The sequence below is a fragment of the Thunnus maccoyii genome, chromosome 22 (assembly GCF_910596095.1).
Source record: "Thunnus maccoyii chromosome 22, fThuMac1.1, whole genome shotgun sequence".
Taxonomy (NCBI): domain Eukaryota; kingdom Metazoa; phylum Chordata; class Actinopteri; order Scombriformes; family Scombridae; genus Thunnus; species Thunnus maccoyii.
In genome coordinates, this window is record NC_056554.1 from 3,690,378 (window position 1) to 3,706,277 (window position 15,900).

At 39.6% G+C, this 15,900-nt stretch overlaps 1 protein-coding gene across 12 annotated transcripts in view; it reads right to left on the minus strand.

Moving 5' to 3' along the window:
* sorcs2 (sortilin-related VPS10 domain containing receptor 2) overlaps positions 1 to 15,900 on the minus strand; it is a 347,990-nt gene that overhangs the window by 57,404 nt on the left and 274,686 nt on the right. For all 12 annotated transcript variants that reach the window (XM_042401561.1, XM_042401559.1, XM_042401557.1 and 9 more), the window contains 3 exons: positions 9,888 to 9,952; positions 4,660 to 4,778; positions 1,561 to 1,650 (listed from right to left, as the gene is read on the minus strand). In XM_042401561.1, the coding sequence (XP_042257495.1) occupies positions 1,561 to 1,650; positions 4,660 to 4,778; positions 9,888 to 9,952 (274 nt within the window). The remainder of the gene's footprint in view (positions 1 to 1,560; positions 1,651 to 4,659; positions 4,779 to 9,887; positions 9,953 to 15,900) is intronic.

Here is a 15,900-nt window from a genome sequence, read left to right on the forward strand (position 1 = left end):
CTGAAACAGGTTCACTGGCCAAATATGAACCAGAGTCCAATTCAACTAGACTAAAAAGCACAGGAATGAAAACACCCTTGGATTTTATGGACCTATACATATTTTCATACATGTTCTTATTTGAACTGTCATTCACTTGTACTCACTTAATATATGACATTTGCTTGTTAGACCTTCATTCAGTAAAATTCATGAATTTAAATTTAGTGTGCAGGATTTTTTGGCTCTTTCCCAGTCAGAGTTTATTATCAGAACCACCTGTCTATAAGACTTTGTGGAGATGAAGAACTCTGTAGTAGCTAAGTGGTACCTGCTTGGTATTAATAGTTAAAAAGCAGAATGTTAGAACATAATATCAATGGACTCCAGCACAGTTATATTGGACTTACAAGCCACTAGTACTTACCACCCGTCTGCACACCATCTCCACACTACTACTAACATACAAAGGCTAGTGTTGAGGCCGACCCAATGAAGAAGAATATAATGTAAACAGTCTTGAGGGTGGGAGTTCTCTCTTTGTCGGTAACATAAAATGCAGTTCTCTTCCTTACGTTACATGGAACAGACTCAGAACCCTTAAACTAGCCAAACTACAGTAGTTCGACCATCTAATGTTAGAATAGCAAACAGTGGCCACAGTAGCTAGGGTTAGACAGACAAGGAGCTTGGTTCTCTGATCCTGCTGTTCATGGTGCCCTCTAAAAATGTTGTTGGGTGGTACTGTTAGGGTCTACTTATTGATGGATTCGTGTCCTTTTCCTTTCTGACCATAGCTCCGTATTGCCATAGTGAAACTGGAAAGTTTTTGGTAAAACTGGAGGCCTAGAATGATGTTAGAAGACATAAATAACATGTTCCTAACATATCTGAACACATAAAAAGTAGAGAGTGTTGTCTGTGGAGACTACGCTTCACTAAGCAAAAACGGAAGAAGTTATGTATTGACGCCTCTTTGTGTGGGCTGACAGATTTATGGAGATAGAGGGGTATTTGTTCCCTGAGATGGATGAGTAATCAATGTCCAAAATTCTGAGAAAGCTAATTTTGACTGATCATCCCTAACTAGTCCTAGTTTTAGTCTATGATCATGCCAGTGTTAAATTTCCAGCAACACTTTCATGACACCACATGTATGCCCACATATGGGTAACTCTTGCAGTTTAGTATCTTACAATCCTTACTGACAGTCGTTCTGTTTTATGGCAGGGTGCTGTTTTCTGCAAATACTCAACATCTTTAATGTTTCTAACCAAAAACAACAAAATGTGCGTTCAAGATTGAGTCAGAATTGTGTTGTTATTAGTGTTTTAAAGCATTGTGAAACACTGAAACTGTTCATGATTGAATTGTTCAAAACATCATCATCGTCAATGATGGATGTAATTGATCTGTGTGAACCCACATGTAGTGTTAGGCTTTAGCCACATGTTGTGTTGATCTTATTCTTGAAAATAAATGGATTTGTGGTCAAGTCTGTTGTGTTAAAATGGTCCATCAATAAATACCAAACATTTAGTCTAAAGTGACATCAGCAGTGAAGGAAGTGGTGAGCTTTACCTTTGGCAAGGCATACTTGGGAAACCTCATCTGGACAAACTCGTTGCGGCGATACGACACGTAGTGCTTGGTGCGATTCCCCGTGGTGACCTGTGAAATGGACAAGACATAAAATAAACCATGCAGTCTCAACATCACCATCTTTTTCAAGCAACACTATCCAATTTCCTAGACTTTTGTGTGTTTAAGACACACAAAATTATGCTCAACAGATGTTGGGCTCATTGCAAAACACCCAAAAAGAAGGAGAGGGGATGAGAAAAGATTTTTAGGACCTTGTTTATGCCTGTTTAAAAGAAACAAGTTGAAATTGACCGTAGAGCCTCTGCAACTGGGCTGATATTTAACCAGATAAATATACTAAAAGAAACTGCACTAAAGCTGAATTAAGGGCCCTGAGTTCTGAAAATTAAATCTTAAGTGAGACATTTAAATAATAATAATAATAATGAAAAAAAAAGATTCACAAACATCCACAAACGTGCAGCCTTCTGCTGGTGGAGGGTTTACCATCTGCTTTTGCTGACTCACACCACACTGAAAGGTAGAATGCAAAAAAAAAAAAAGAAAAAAAAAAAAAACCTCCCCCACACTGCACAGACCTTCATATTCACCTCACAAACTTGTGGGTAAAAGGCTGAATCATGCTGCCCGCCCGCTGAGAGAGCTCAGCCGATCACAAAGCTCACCAGGCGCTAAACCAGAATACACAAACAGCTGTGAGGCTACGTGTTAGCAGAGGAAGCTCAGTGAAAAAGACAGCAGTGGTAACTGACAGTGACTTAAACAGGAGTTGAACGTGTCATATCCCAAGTGATGGGCTCTCACCACTTTCTGAAACATACACCCTGTCATTGTTTTTGTAAGGTGTGCAGCGTGAAAACTTCCAGAGCTGCTTTGGAAATCTGATGGAGTACTTTGTATTCAGTGCTTCTATTGTGTGCTCTTTGATGGAAGAGCTTTTGGTTACCTTATTTTCTACCTCGCCCCGGATATCTGAGCCTCTATTGTCGGTGTTCAGATTGAGCCGTGATTACAACCATCGCTTGTGATTGAAAGGAGCAGACTAGCGCTGCTTTTTTTAAATGCTGAACACTGATGAAAAAGTGATGAAACAATGAAAGCCGTTTTCTTTTAAGCGAGAGCCCCTGAAGGAAACGCTATCGACTTGTGTTTTCAAAAGGAATAGCTTTCTAAAGAATGGCTGGCAAAGTGGGATGTGGTGGAGTGAGTGTGTGTGTGTGGAGGTGTGTGTGCGTGAGTGCCAACGCTAACACTGCGTTCTTAGCTCTGACTCTGCATATTTCTGCAATGCCTTAACATCCGATAAGCACCCATAGGACCTGGCTACACTACTAGCGTGCGTGTGTGTGGAAATATGTGTGTGTGCATTCTCTGTCCACACATTTGTCCTTACATCTGATATCAGTGAGTTAGTAATACTGGGAGGATAATGGACCAGTCTATTGTTGCCTAATGACGTTTTAGTTCTTCTCACACACACACACTCACAAACCCTCATGCATACAAACACACACACACTCACAAGATACGACTATTCTATCCCACTATAGGGATTCTGCTATACTATACCAGCTAATGTACATTCTGCTGTCATCACACGCAAACTCAGATTAAGCTCTGGGCCTCCACAGAGTGCACAGTACTGTACTGCATGGCAAGTCAATTATAGACAAGGCAAGATTAATTCTGCACACTGTCCTGAATAGCAATTCTTCTCCAATTCAAGCGGATGGTACTGTATGTTATCTGAGCAGAAGAGTTTATCAGTAAAAAAAAAAAAGACAGAAAGCTGCAGCCTCAGTTGTCTGAGAAAACAGCCACGACTCAGTAGATACACTGACAGATGCAACCTTTAGTATGCACAAATGCTGAATGATGATAAATAACAGCGGGGGAGGGGGGGAGGGGGCTGGTGGTTTCAGAAAGACACACTTAAAGGTGCAGCTCAATAGTATTAATTCAGTAATTACTGTATTCATCTGAAGACATTAGTATAATTAACAACTAAGGCGTGAAACTGGAGGAGAGCATTGTTCTCTCAGTGCACACGGAATCTGTAACGACTGCAGATAGCGGAAAGAGTGGAAAATAAATGGAACAATCTATCACGTGTGTGTGTATCAAATCTCTAAATTTAAAATGACTACGCCTGTAAATAATACTGACAAAAGATCTCTTGTGGCAGCGCAAAGAATGAGTCTCCTCTCTCAGAAGTAAAGCCAGAATTAGCAGAACAATGCTGCAAAAACTTAACCCTTCCTTAAAGGCATACTCTGATTATTTAGTACTGCCATTCCATAAAGTTATGTGACTTGCAGGAGAAACTGAGCTTTAAGTACATTTTCTTTTTTAGTTGCACTGGTTCCTTTATTTCCTATGATGCATCTCATGCAGCATCATTTGTCAGACCCTCACTGACTAGTAAATGCCTGCGTCTTTAGAGCTCCACACCTCAAGTTTGTAATGCAAGCTTTTCTTTTTGTAGTCTTCAAATCCAAGATGATAAAACTCTTCCCAGTTTTCACAGGCTGTGTAGTAATCCCACCTTTAACCAGATCACATCATAATGCTCCCATTAGTTTACTGTATTCAAGTTTTAAGATGTTTTACTCTCTCTTATCTACTTTATTTGTAAATGGCTTTATTCAATTTCTTCCAGTTTTTATCAAATTGATTGGTTTTAATTGTGTGCATTACATATTATCGGCTTGTATGACTGTACAAATAAAAGTTTGACATGAGTCATTTCATATGATTTAGTTGTTTAGGTATGAGGATCTGCTGATTTATCCTTTTCATAAAGCCAAACAGAAAAAAAGTTAAACCTAACCAGACCTGGAATTGAATCTAAGACTAAATTAACAGTTAAAGTAAAGAAACAAAGACTTTAAAACAACACTAGGATGTTATCTGATATGTAAGTTTAAGTAGAAATTCATTAGGCTTAAAAAAGCAAATATGATCTGCATATACAATATAATAATATCCTTAATCATGTTGAAAGATAGTAAGTCAATTAATTAGTGCTTCCCCAGCATGTTGATACTGATAATTCTGCTACTTTTGGACGTTTACCTTGACAAATATGTAGTCGTCCTGCACCAGCAGTGAGTTGTGGTCGATTTTGCCGAGGAACTGAGCCGTCACCATTTTGTCTGAACAGTTCTGGATGAGACAGGTAACATACAGGTAACCTGTAGCGACACACAGGAACACACAGGAAAAAAAGAGTTACTGCTGGTAAATGTTCTTTAAAAAAAAGTTGATTTCATATTTTCAACATGCATTTGCACAGGTTTCCATACACAATATTGCAGTACATTTTACATGGAATATGTTCAAAAATATTTGCACTTGCATAGAAATGCTAATTTGAAACAGACTCTGTGCTATAGACGATCTTATATGGCCACGTAAGCTATATCTTTAAGTAGGGACAGGGAGGAAGGGATGAAGAGTGAATTCGGTTTAGTAAATTTATTTTAAAAAAACCCTACTTGTGCATTCACAATAAACAAAGCCCAAAACTCAGCAGATATAGCCACAGGGAAGAGGAAGAGGTAGGTGGCAGTGAAGAGAAAGTATGAGACAAAAACTAGGCGAACAGAAAAATAGAGACATCAATTTCTAAACTCTGTGAGATATGACAGCTTCCCCATAGACATATAGCCGCTGTAGCATCCAAATGGCCAGAGGGGATTATCCTCATAGAGACACACAGAGAGGTTAGCGCCTGTTGCAAAGCTCACCCGGTATTGAATTTCAACCAGCAGCTGCATCAGCAACATTGGCTGCTGAAATTCAGCCGTTATTCTCCCCCCAAAGGTGACAAGCTGGCAATAGAGAAAATGCTCTCTCACACACACACACACACACACTCACACTCGAACCTGCACCCATGCACCTGTGAGGTTGTTTGATCAGAACAACAGCAGGGATGAACTGCACAAATTCACATTTTGTATGACAGTACTTGTTTTGACCTTCGAATGACTTGTGTTCATTCCCGAACTTATTCACCCTGACTTTAATTATAATTAATATGAAGCCATCGCACATGAACATTTACTTAAAAGCTTACCAGCCCCTTTAGTGGATGGGTTTTTTTTTACCAAATTGACTTTGATATGAATCTTTTAAGAAGTTATTGTAACTATATGCAGATGTGGCTGTGGTTTGGAAACTGTAATCCAATACAGAACACTAAATCATAGAGGGATTTATCTCTTTGTGAGCATGGATGTCCTCGGCCAATTTCATGGAAATCTGATTATTTGGTTATACAGTATGAATCATGTGTAAAATGGCTAATGAATGTGTTTGGTTCATTTCATCACAATCTGTCCATTAGATTTTTGTATTTTTTGTGTACATGACATGTGGCCAAATGTGTGTGACCTAATGGTAGACCTTACAAAGGTCAGGGAGTCACCAAAATCATTCAAAAGACGAGAAGGCAGTAATGTAACTTTAATATGAAAAGATACTGTAAAGAGAGCTGGGATTCAAATAATGGTAGTCTCAAACAAAGGGACAAAAACTAAAGGCTAGTGTAGAAAATTGCTAATAAAGGCTTGTAAAACAAACAGAGGGAGGTGGAATTGCATGTGCTAAATAACTCACATAGTAAATTCAGCATACTGTACATTCCACAGCACAAATTTCATCAGTACAGTTTAATGTACTCAACACTCTGTGGCTCTGATACTCTCTTATTAACAGAAATATTTGTTTCTCTAACTCAGTGATGGTAATTTAACTGTGATATAAAAACTCCATCCATGTTTTTTTTATGGATGGAGGACATTTTGACATGTCACGGTAAAGAAAACACAGGTGTAAATAATCAAACTAATGACGGTTGAATTCCACGCTGCCTCACTGTCATGGCTTACTGGGACACCTGAGCAGAACAAAGCCATCATTAATGTTATTAGTAACACCTGTGCTTTTCCTGCTATGATAAATCAAAATGTCTGCTGTGATAAAGACCGATGTTGATGAGAAACAATCTCTGTTACAGATGTGAAAGTCAAAGCAGCAGAGCGGTGAGCATGACACCACTTCCTTGTTGTACTGATGGAATTAGTGCTATAGCAATTACAACATCAAGAACAGGTAAACATGATGGAAGTGTTGAGTTTTCAATAACTGGGGAACAGGGAAAATTACAATTAATGCCTGTCTCTAATATGATTGAGGTTCCTATGTAAGGCCTCTATTTGAAGATTCAAGGTATGCTAAAAACAAAATAAAAACCTGTAGAGAGCCACACAGTGGAATGTTCATGACTACTAGGAAAATATCACTTTTTCATCAGTCTCTTATAAAGACATTTATAGCTAATGTTAGCATTTTAAAGTTAGCAAGATGTGGATAATATAGTTCTAACTGAATGCTAAACTTCTACTCGCTATTGTTAGGCAGATAGCTTGCTGTTAAAGATTAGCTTGTCGCACACCGTTTGTCACTAATGTTACATTCTCATTCTGTGTGCAAAGGACTGAAAAAAAAATTTTTTTTTATACTTTATGTATAATCACAGCTTTATCCAAAGGATATGCGTATATTGTAATCTGTGACACACTATAGCTGGACTACCATTAAATTTAGCTTGTCCAACAAGCTAACGTCACCTGCACTTTATCTGACGTCAACCTGTTTAGCCTTTAGCCCAGTATTTCTTTCACGTCTAACACCCTACAAGAAACAATGCATTGACATTAATGCTACTTAACATTCTGTGGTGAAAATCTATTTAAAAAAAGATCTCAAGAGAAAATCAGCTGCTAAAGGGAGCAGCATACCTCACTACTGGGGACTCTCTTTCTGTTAGCATCTTTAAATATCCGTGTGACAGCATAGTTCCTCGCCAACAATATAATCAAACATCAATGAAGTCAAATCAGTTCACACAACTCCACTTCATATCACAGAGTCTACCCTCTTCATTGGCTCTGCTCTCTTCTCTCTTGGCTTTGTCTTTGCTCAAGAGGTGTCTGGTCTAACAAATGGACTGGCTAATTTATTGAAAAGCCTGGACGTTTAATCAAAGCAGCATACGGCAGAGGACTCATTAAAAAACTATTAGAATGGGCTAAGTGTTCAATTCCAGCTCGTGGCACATACACTTCTTCATGCCACTTGCTGTGCTCATACACCTGCAAACACACACACATATTGAGCACACACACTTTTCCTGCACCTGTGCAAGGTGGTTTGACAGGGGATACAGAAGAAGGAAATAGTGACTTCTGAAATCAGTTAACAAGGGGGAAAAATTTACTACTGATATACTGATTGTATGGCACTTATACTTTGAATTTTTATACTATTAGGGATATTGGACATGTGTGTACTCCATGTTTGTTTACACATGTATTGTATGTATCTGTCTGTGCATGCTTGTGTGTACCGGCGCATGAACAAACAAGGTACACTCGCTCTTTCCTGCACATCAATCTCCCTAATGACACAACACAAACACACTCCCTGCCAGTCTCCCTGTACACATGGCTCATCCATCATTCGACCACCCCCATTTCTCTGGAGTACTGTCCCACTCGTCATCCAGCGTTCCCGGGTGCAATTCCCCGCTGGCACAGCCCGGGCACAGTCCCTCGCCTCAGCAGAGACTCCTGCAACCCTGTGTCCTTCTTTGTAACGTGCCACCGTTTAACCTTGGCCATGCCACGTGTGACGGGGGGCACGGGGCGAACAGATTGGTTTGGCATGCCTGATCGCTCCAGCCCCCCTCGACTATCTATCTATCTGGGCACAGAAGCAAGGAGAGGAGAGGGAGGAGAATGAGAAGGAGGAGGAGGAGGTGGGGGACCATGTGGCACTGCCTAGCCCCAGGAACGGCTCTTGTGCCTGGGCAGCTGGCCCAGACAGACAGCCTCTCCCGTTCACCCTCCACAAACACAAGCAGCCTTGTTTAGGCTGACAGCTTTCACATTGCAGGCAGCATCTTCCTGTGTGTGCCTGCATGCGTGGGTTAAAGGACTGTGTGTCTACTCAAGGGATTAAACTTTTCATAGGCATTCATATGCTTCCAGAGGGGAGGTTTATGGAGAACTAGAGTGTGCTATTGCTAATAAAAAAAACATATCCTTCATTTTGACCTTCACTATCTGTCACTACTCTCTGATATTGCCTGCTCAGGTTTATTTAGAGTGGGGAATTAAGAGTTTGAAGACCCAAAGGAGGTATAGTCCAGTTGTGGGTAAGGATTCTGAACACTCACATGTTTCCAGCTATATATGGAAACCACACATTGACAAACATACAAACTCACATACACACCTCTATTACCCTCTTGGCCCTCGCCGGGGAGTTAAGCACTAACCTGTCTGTCTGTCTGTCAGCTGATATGATAATCCAGATTTGCTGTTGTTGCCCCGAGGGGCCCCTGACTCCCCTCCTTAACTTACCCATTAATTTTCCATTGACCCCCTCCCTATACACAAACACACCCACCCAAAGCAAGGTCAACCATTCATCTTTTCCATTACCTGCCTTAACACTGCAGGCTATGTTAAGACTAGGTACCGCCTTGATCAGGCATAAGCACATTGTCCTTCTTCCCCCTCAGCATGTGCTGTAGACCAGTGAAGACTATTTTGTTTCTGGGGTTGGCTTCAATCAAGTGTCTGACATAACTAATCAAGTTATGTGATGATTGGACACATAAACAAATAGACAAAAAACAGACACAAATACACTCTGGGTGACCATAACTGAGATAAAGTCACTGAAAAGCTTTCAAATTGAGCAAAGACTGTATGACTTCAATTCATGAATGTATAGACGTGAGAGGAAAAAGTTGACAGACTGGATGAAAATTACACAAAGAACTGACATTTTTTTGAAAGTTGTGAAACCAGTCAGAGTCCGAGCTGTCTTGCACTTAACACTAAGACGATCATTACTACTTACTAGCTCATTACTAGCTAGCAATAGCTAACACCTGTACAGTTGGTAGAGTGTTTGTGGTCACATCAGAAGTGGCACAGCAAAATTCATTGGCAAGGCAGTGCCGTAAGCTTGGTGTTATAGTGACTACTTGCTCTTGCTTTATCTCATTGGTTCTCTTGATTGGTTTATAATTGGTCAACAATGCAAGCTACCAAAGCTGAACTTTATGAGAAAGTTCCACACAGATTTACTTTGGCTCTGTGAGGAAATCTACCAATCGCGGCAATTCCGTCAAAATTTCAGTCTGATCTAAAATTTTGCACTGCTGGCGTGACGTAGCCCTAACAGTATCATGACATAAATGAGCAGATGGAATGTCACTGTACCTCCACTCGTATCCTGCATTTCCATGTGCACCAGATCAGGGTCCACATCCACACCAGAAACAGACCTGCAACACAGAAGATTATTAGATAAACCAGATTTAGATTTTATAAAAAGGTATGCTATAGCACTCATTAATGAACTATAGAAAACGTACTATTTCATGTTGAAAGTCACATGTTTTATCCTTAGTCTTTAAATCTTAGTTTTACAAAAGAAAATTCAATTGTGTTTCAGTGGGGTGAGATCATTTTACTTTGTTTGCAGTTTTACCTGTTTGAGAAAATGTCTTGAAAGAGTGTCAATATCCTGACATGTGGTAGAGAAAGATAGAGCCATTCTAATAAAACTAGTATCAAGAACTTACTTTATGCAAGGCAAACAAATTAATCTCAACCCAGTGGTAGATTTTTATTTATGTAATGATATTTAGGTTGGACTGTTTGATTTAAAAGTACAGCAATTAAATCGTAGATCACAACATATGGTGCTGCTTGAAAGTTTGTGAACCCTTAAGAATTTTCTCTATTTCAGCATAAATGACCTAAAACGTGATCAGATATTTACACAAGTCCTAAAACTAGATAAAGGGCACCCAGTTAAACAAATGAGACAAAAACATTAAACTTGTTTATTTATTGAAGAAAATTATCCAATCTTACATATTTGTGGGAGGCAAAAGTATGTGAATCCTTGCTTTAAGTTATTGGTGTGACCCCCTTTTGCAGCAATAACTTCAACCAAACATTTCTGGTAACTGTTTATCAGCTCTGCACATCAGCTTGGAGAAATTTTAGCCCAACAACCGTCCAGAACAGTCTCAGCTCGGGGATGTTGGTGGGCTTCTTTGTATGAACTGCCTGCTTCAGGTCCTTCCAAAGCCTTTCTATAGGATTAAAGTCAGGACTTTGACTCGGCCATTCCAAAACATTATCTTTCTTCTGCTCTAACCATTCTTTGGTAGAGTGACTTGTGTTTAGGGTCGTTGTCTTACTGTATGACACACTTTCTGTTGAGCTTCAGTTTATGGATGGATACTTTGACATTTTCCTGTAGAATTTGCTGGTACAACTCAGAACTCATAGCTCCTTCAATGACTGTAAGCCATCCTGGTCCAGAGGCTGAAAAGTTTGATTTTGGTCTCATCCACAGAACATTTTTCTAAGTGCCTCCTGGCTTATCCACTTGGTCTTGAGCAAACCATAGAGAGCAGCAATGCTCTTTTTGGAGAGAAGTGGCTTTTCTCTTTGCAACTCTGCCATGCACACCATTGATGTTCAATGTTCTCCTGATGGTGGACTCATGAACATTGACTGTAGCCACTGCAAGAGATTCCTTTAGTTTCCTAGAGGTTACACTGGGGTCTCTAGTGGCCTCCCAGACTATTACACACCCGCTCTTGGTGTGATTTTTGTTGTTCGACCACTCCTATGGAGGGTAACAATGGTGTTGGATGTCTTCTTTTGTACACAATCTGCCTGACAATCAACTGGTGGAGTCCAAACTCTTTAGAAATGGTTTTGTAACCCTTTCCAGTCTGGTGAGCACCAACAAGTCTTCTTCTCATGTCCTCAGAAATCTCTTTTGTTCGAGCCATGACACACTTCCACAAACCTGTTTTATGAAGCTCAGAGTTTGACAGTGAAGACCCAGATTTCTCTTTTTTAAATAAGGCAGGGCCTCCCAGACTCACACTTGATTGTCGTTCTATTGATTGAAACATCCGACTCTAATTTCCCCTTCAAATGAATTGATAATCCTAGAGGTTCACATACTTTTGCCACGCACAAATATGTAACATTGGATCATTTTCCTCAATAAATAAACAATCAAGTGCAAGGTTTTTGTCTCATTTGTTTAATTTATGTCTCTCTATCTCTATCTAGTTTTAGGACTTGCATGGAAATCTGATCACATTTTAGGTCATATTTGTGCAGAAATAGAGTGAATTCTAAAGGGTTCACAAACTTTCAAGCAACACTGTATGTGTGTATATCCTCTGGTCCCCTTTGATGGCACGGATACCTCAGTAAATATGCACAGCTCAGCTCTTCCTGGAAAGTGCACTGAGATGTACTCCCCATAGCCTAGCATGCTTAAAAACCTCCAAAAATGTTTATGCACCTATTCGCTTTTAGAAGCACAGTGATATACACCACAGTACACTCGCTCTGTGTGCCCTTCAGCAAGCAGTAAACTAAGCAGTTCATCTGATTAGGACAACGTAGTGCAGTCTGTGAAAGTTCCCCAGCTCAGTAAAGATAGAGTGGAGTTTTAAAACCTTGTTACTTTCTCTATAAAGAGACTTTATGAGCAATTAGCAGGGCATAGAGGGATGAGGGAGGAATAAGGAAGAGATGATGGATCAGAGGAAACAACATGGAGAAAGATGATGGTTCAGGCCTCTTCAGTTGATGTGTATGAGAAGTTAGCTTACTGATCCATGAAAGTCAAGAAAATCAAGCAATACATATGAGTGTTCCCTGGTTTATTGCTCCATAAACCAACATAAAGTCAAGTTTCAGGTGATAATATATGTAAAATTGTAGGTGATCTACTTTACATTTTACAGCTCTCATTCTCAAACAGCTGACAATGCCAGGAGAAATCCGGATGACTCTCATGAATGTTTCATGAATGTGGTTCCACTACTGTCTAAGAAAACCAACAATTCCACCTAATGGCCAACAAAATCCTTTTACTGGTCTTGGTCTTCTGCCATGTAGAAAGATCAATCCTATCGCCTATGTTGGACAATTCAGATAAATGAATGTTTACATCTAATGCCGATGTTTAAAAGTCCTTTCTACAATATCTGTGCATGGCAACTATGGTATGGTTAAGGTTGGACAGCGAAAACACTTGGTTAAGGTTAGGGAAAGCTTGTTGTTACAGTTAATAAAAGACGGATGTCCACTGCAACTCCTCATGTTTCTACACTGGCGGTGAGTGCTGGTATCGGACGTAAATCGTGAGGTGCTGAATCGACCAACATGGACATAATTTCTTGGGATGGCGGGTTGAGAAAGATTTCAGTTGCCTAGTCATCAGTATTGGAAGAAGCCCCCTACTTTACTAGAGTCAAAGCAGTAATAACACAATGGAAAAATACTGTAATTGAAGCAAAACTTCTGCATTCAAACATATCAATAGCATTCATCAAAACTAAAGTACTGATGCTGAAGAAAGCATCTTATCAAACTGTTAACATGCACCCTGGTCTATGTTAATCACCAAACTTGGAAAAATGAGAATGATGAAACACTGACAAGTTGCTGAAATGTTGACAATTTAGAGATACACTATTTTTGCTGAACAACAGCAATATGTATTTGACTTCTTTATGGTAACAAATGCTCACAGCTGTCAACCAAAGGTAATGGAGTATAAACCATAAAATTTATACTCTTAGTGAAGGAAAAGCAGAAAGTGTTCCAAACTGGAAATACAGTAGTCAGTATCAGAACCTCAATTGTTCTTGCATGAGCTTGTTACTTGCCAAAATATAATATCCCTTTGGAAGCTGTGAGAGTTATTGCAATCAAATTTAAAGATCCCCAGACATGTTTTAAGATATATGAAAATACTCTCAATTATTCAGTTACCTCCACAAAATCACCCCCTTCATCCTTATTGAAAAACAAGTTTTGTTTGTTGAGATATTTGTTGCTCTATGATGCTGTTGTTGGAACCAGTTCTTATCTTCTGTCAAAGTGATGCATGATTATCATGTGGAGTTTGTGTGATCAATGAGGCAAGTGGATAGTATTTGTGACAAAACTGTATGCAGGGGCTCAGACCAGTCGCTACTGCTGAGGGCAATGGTGATTGTGTGATGTAAGTGTTCATACAACCACAAGAGGTTACCAGTTGGGTAACGAGGAAGAATAATGTCTAAAAATGGGGATCTGATTGATGGAGGATGGAGGCAAAGAAAGAAAAGGACTAGTAAATAACTCGTCAGTAACTATTAAACGTATGTAGCTGCAGGTGTCTTTGCTGTTACCTGTTAGACAACCAAACTGCCTCTATGTGTCCTGCTGAAATGTCCTTGACCAAGACTTTGAACCTCTGGATTCCTACTAAGTGCAAGTTAAACTAGATAAAAGTGTCAGCTGCATGCTTGAAATGCAAATGCCTAAGACTGAAGGTAAACGCGCTCTCCGCACTGGTGATAGATCATTTATTCATTCCACTAACACTTTGGTCCAGTTAGACTTTCATCACTAAGTGTGTGGGATTTTCTTCTTCTTTGCTTAGGGAAGTGAAAGCAGACAAGCAGAGAGAGCCAAAAGAGGAGCAGGGGAAATGAAATGAACGATAGACATGACTGATAGACAGATACAAGGGGTTGATATAATAAAGAAAAGGGAATTGATTTCTGGGAAAAGGAGGATGAAGCGCAACATGCTACAAAAACATCCTCCTTGGGCTGGAATTCAGTTTCATCCCAGCTCTGGTTTCACTGCCATTGGATTACTCTTTTATCCACATGCTTTTCCACAGCATTTCATATTTATCGCCTATCCTATCCTAACATTTGCTTTTGTTGTCAGCTGTCATTCTGTGCAATGCCAGTTCAATTTTAAAAACTACCGTTTTCTTTCCATTCAGGATGACAAATACAAACAGCCCGGGATCACAAAAACAAGGTCCACCAGAACACATTTGGCCAGACCACCCCAGCAGCAGATTGGATTTAATGTGATGTTTTTTATGTGATTTATGTGCGCTGGCTGCCAGACTCCTGTTCTCTTGTTGCTTTTATGACTCTTAGGCCACAGGCAAGGCTAAGGCCAGAGCCAACAACCAGCTAACTCTGTCTACTCTGACCACACACATTTATAGCACATGTATGCACAGGCATGTCAACACATACTTTTTTCTGGGAGTGCCAGAGCAGGTCGCAACCTTACAGTACTGTATGTGCAGGCCTGAATACCTGAGTGCACATTGCTGCAAGGGATTTTTAACTGAGCCAAATAAAATATAGCAGTATGTGGTTTGATTTCAGCGCAGTGTGGATTAAATATACACTGTAAAATAATCATCTGATCTTCCACTTCCTAGATACAGCTTTAGCCAGACAATATAAAAAACTTTTTTTTTATACAAACTGGGGATGTGATGAAATCCAGATGTGAAAAGTAACTTGTTGGTGAACTTAGGGATAGTTCGGCATTCTGGGAAATATGCTTGTTTTCTTTCTGAGAGTGAGATAAGAGGACTGAAACCAGTCTTTTCTCTGTGTATTAAACCTGCATTAATGGATTTACACTTGGGGATGGTGCAACAAGCTGTAATATTATCACCTTATAAAGCTGTGATGGTGAACATGTTCATAGTTGCATATTTACACATCTACCAGAGAAGAACATTAGAACTAACCAGAGAAAACAAAAACAAACAGACAAGAAAAACACTAACCAGAACTTCTAAAGCTCACTAATTAACATGTTGTGTTTTGTTTTTGTTATCCATATTTCCATATCCAATTTGTAATTTTAGCCAGGTGCAAGGACTGTGTGCAGCTCCTCAGGTGGGGCCCTTCTGGCTGTTCCAAAGTCAAGGCTTAAATCTAAAAGTGACTGTGCTTTTGTCATCAGGGCCCCTCGGCTTTGGAATGACCTGCCTCAGGAGACAGAATCAGTAACTTCTTTTAAATCACTTCTTAAAGCTATTTTCTACAGACTTGCTTTTATGTGATGTCGTCTTTTTTATCATCTGTTAATCTTTTTATCATCTCTTTATTGTTTTTCATTTTCTTCTACTGCCGTCTTCTTAATGTTGGCAATGTCATTGCTTTCTCTGTCATGTGTCTTTGCTTTTGTATTGCACTGCCTTTTGCTTTGTCTGTCAAAGCACTTTGTAAACTCTGTTTTTAAAGGTGCTATCTGAATAGCATAATAAAGTTGTTATTATTATTATTATTATTATCTATAGAGGTGTTGGTATGAGTATTTTTTAACTTTGGACAGAGCCAGGCACAGTCTTTATGCTAAGCTAGGCACAGAC